This window comes from Nematolebias whitei, chromosome 10, assembly GCF_014905685.2.
Source record: "Nematolebias whitei isolate Nwh7 chromosome 10, NemWhi1, whole genome shotgun sequence".
NCBI lineage: Eukaryota > Metazoa > Chordata > Actinopteri > Cyprinodontiformes > Rivulidae > Nematolebias > Nematolebias whitei.
The window spans coordinates 1,532,668-1,535,293 of NC_056507.1; the positions used below are offsets into that span (position 1 = coordinate 1,532,668).

A 2,626-nucleotide genomic window follows, 5' to 3' on the forward strand; every position below is an offset into this window, starting at 1 on the left:
CTCTTTCTTCATGGTTTCACTGGGTCGGACTGGTTCTAGTTTGATTTGTGTTGCTGTCTTTAAAACACTTGTGTCTTGTCTTTACCCTGTTGCACATCTAAACTTTGTAGTTTGACAGAAACTGCTCTTCGTGAACAAAGGGATGGGTTTGCACTCTTCTAAAGCTTGGAGTTGGTGCTTCATGTTCTGGTTCTGACACATTCACACACCCTGCAGCATCCTCACCAGATGTGGACGCAGCTGAGCGCGCCGAGCCCCAGGCCCAGCAGGAAGGCCGCGGGCACGGCCAGCAGCGCGCTCAGCAGCCGGTACAAGAAGAACTGGACCAGCTCGAAGGTGGCGTGGCTGACGACCCACACGCTGTCAAAGCTGTGCGTGGCGCGCGGCTCCGCGATGATGTCCTCAAACCCCACCTGTCACGGCAGAGCGCACAGACACAAAATGATGGATTCACGCGCAAACTCAGACTTCCGGATATTCACGGAGCAGCTGAAATGCTCCTGAAGCTTCAGCTTGTGCACAGTTTACCTTCAGCTGCGCGTTCATGCGGCTCGGGTCTCGGTCCTGCGCAGCCTTCTTGTTCTTGGACACCATCGGTTCTGTTGATCCGTTCAGCTCGTCCTGGTCCACAGTGATGCTGAAGTCCGATCGCTGCTTGTGCACACCCATGGTGGCGGGTCCGCGGCCGGAGAGCAGCTGGTGACTGTGCGCCGCGCGCCGCGCGCAGCCCAGGAGACGCAACAAGAGCGCAGTCACACTGCAGACTGCAGACCCCAGACCAGTTCTGCAGCTCGGAGCTGAGAGGCTCTCTGTGCAGAGTTCTGGTCCCGGGTCAGGAGCCGTGCACGTTGCAGACAGACAGCTGTTCTTTGTTCATCTGCACGAGCCGCCAAGGCTTCTTGTCCGAAACAACAAGTTGCGCTTGAATTTACAAAGACACAAAAGACTGGAAGCAGCCGAGGGTCCGCGGGCCACACTGGGCCCTTGTCAACATATTGTGTGGGCCCCGAGATAAGGTTTTAAATGTACTAGAACTTTTCCATTAACATATCAAGTTTCAGGTTCTAATTTAGCGGAACAATCGGAGACATCCTGACCCCGATGATCCAGAATAACGAGACAAACAACCACTCTCTCTCACCTGGGACAATTAACAATCAGTCTAATGTTTTTGGTCTCTAGGAGAAACTGGAGAACCTGAAGAAAACCCTCGCAGCACGGAGAGAACATGCAAACCCAGAAAGGTCCTGGGCTGGGATTTGATCCAGCAACCTTCTCGCTGAGAGACGACAGCTCTACCCACTGATCCACCTTTCAGAAAGGACGCAGCAGCTTATTTTCCACTTTATATCCGATAAACTTCAAAAACGAAGTCATTTTACTGGTTGCTTGTTTTTCTCCTCACTTCAAACTTTGATCTTGTGTGAGATGATTATGAACCGACAGGAAACAATAAAAGACAATAAAACATGTTTCAGGAGAATCTTTGCCAAACTAACTTGTTCTTTTTATAGTGATTTGTTGTGTCTGAGTTTTCATCCCATCAGGTGTTTAATGCTTTTAATGCTCTCATAAATCTGTCAACAGAAACTGGGCTTCTTTACAAACTAATAATAAAATCTTCAAGGTCAAAGTGACGATAAATTTCTACAGAACAATAGGAAGTAAATAAAAAGATGTGATATTTACCGACTGTTCAACTCCGAACAGGATCATCGATACAAGATGGAGACTAAAGGTTTTATAAACGTTCCGCGGAGTTCTGTTAAATCCATCATTGAAAAATGGAAGGAACATGGGAACATGTGTAAATCTAACCTCACGAACGGAGGCCGTGAAGGAGGAGAAGAATGAGAGAGACCTGAAGGAGGTACAAGCTTCAGCAGGTGACATGAGACTGAGGTGCCAGAGTTCTTCACCAGTCTGAGCGACACTGTCGTAGAAAACTTAAGTCTCAACTGACGTCTCTAATCTAGGGGTGTCCAGTCCAGACTCTCACGGGACACCCTGTATGTTGTACCTGTTTCCTTGATTCAGTGGTTGAATCCCCTCTTCATGTTCTGCAGAAGTTCATCGTCCATTTATTCAAATCATGAGCGCTGGAGCAGAAAAACATCTAAAACATGCAGGATGGGTTAACGGGTTGTTAAACATCTACGTTTACCCACACAAGGAAACACTTGATTCAATAATTATTTTTAACGTAGCCTGACCAACAGCTCCCCTTGTGTGAATGAAGCACGCTCCGCTTCTCTCAAGCATCCTAACAATCCACTTTGGTCGACAACTGCAGCTCACAATACAAACCAAACACGCTAGCTAAAAGGCTACATGCTACAGACGTAGCACTTCACTTCTCTTACACATCCCCCCCCCCCCCCCCGCTCCCGCTCCTGCAGGTAAAGGGTGTTTCCCTTATCTGACTCGTGAAAAAATAAATCTGATCCTGGCCTCATCACTGATTCCATATTTCTTCCAAATTTATTCAATATTTTGGTGAATCTAAGGTTTGAGAACTGAGCTTCTTACAAAACCCTAACGATGATTTCTTTATTTTTCAGGGGTGCAGAGTTAAAATTTGGCTGTGATTGAAAATCTCTCCCCCCCCCCCCCCCCCCCCCAACAC

At 47.9% G+C, this 2,626-nt stretch overlaps 1 protein-coding gene across 1 annotated transcript in view; it reads right to left on the reverse strand.

The window, feature by feature from the left end:
* cav2 (caveolin 2) overlaps positions 1–724 on the reverse strand; it is a 16,842-nt gene extending 16,118 nt beyond the window's left edge. The window contains exons 1-2 of the mRNA XM_037683228.1: positions 529–724; positions 226–413 (exon numbers count right to left, since the gene is read on the reverse strand). Coding sequence (XP_037539156.1) covers positions 226–413; positions 529–669 — 329 coding nt within the window. The 5' untranslated portion in view covers positions 670–724. The remainder of the gene's footprint in view (positions 1–225; positions 414–528) is intronic.
* Positions 725–2,626: the final 1,902 nt, after the last annotated feature.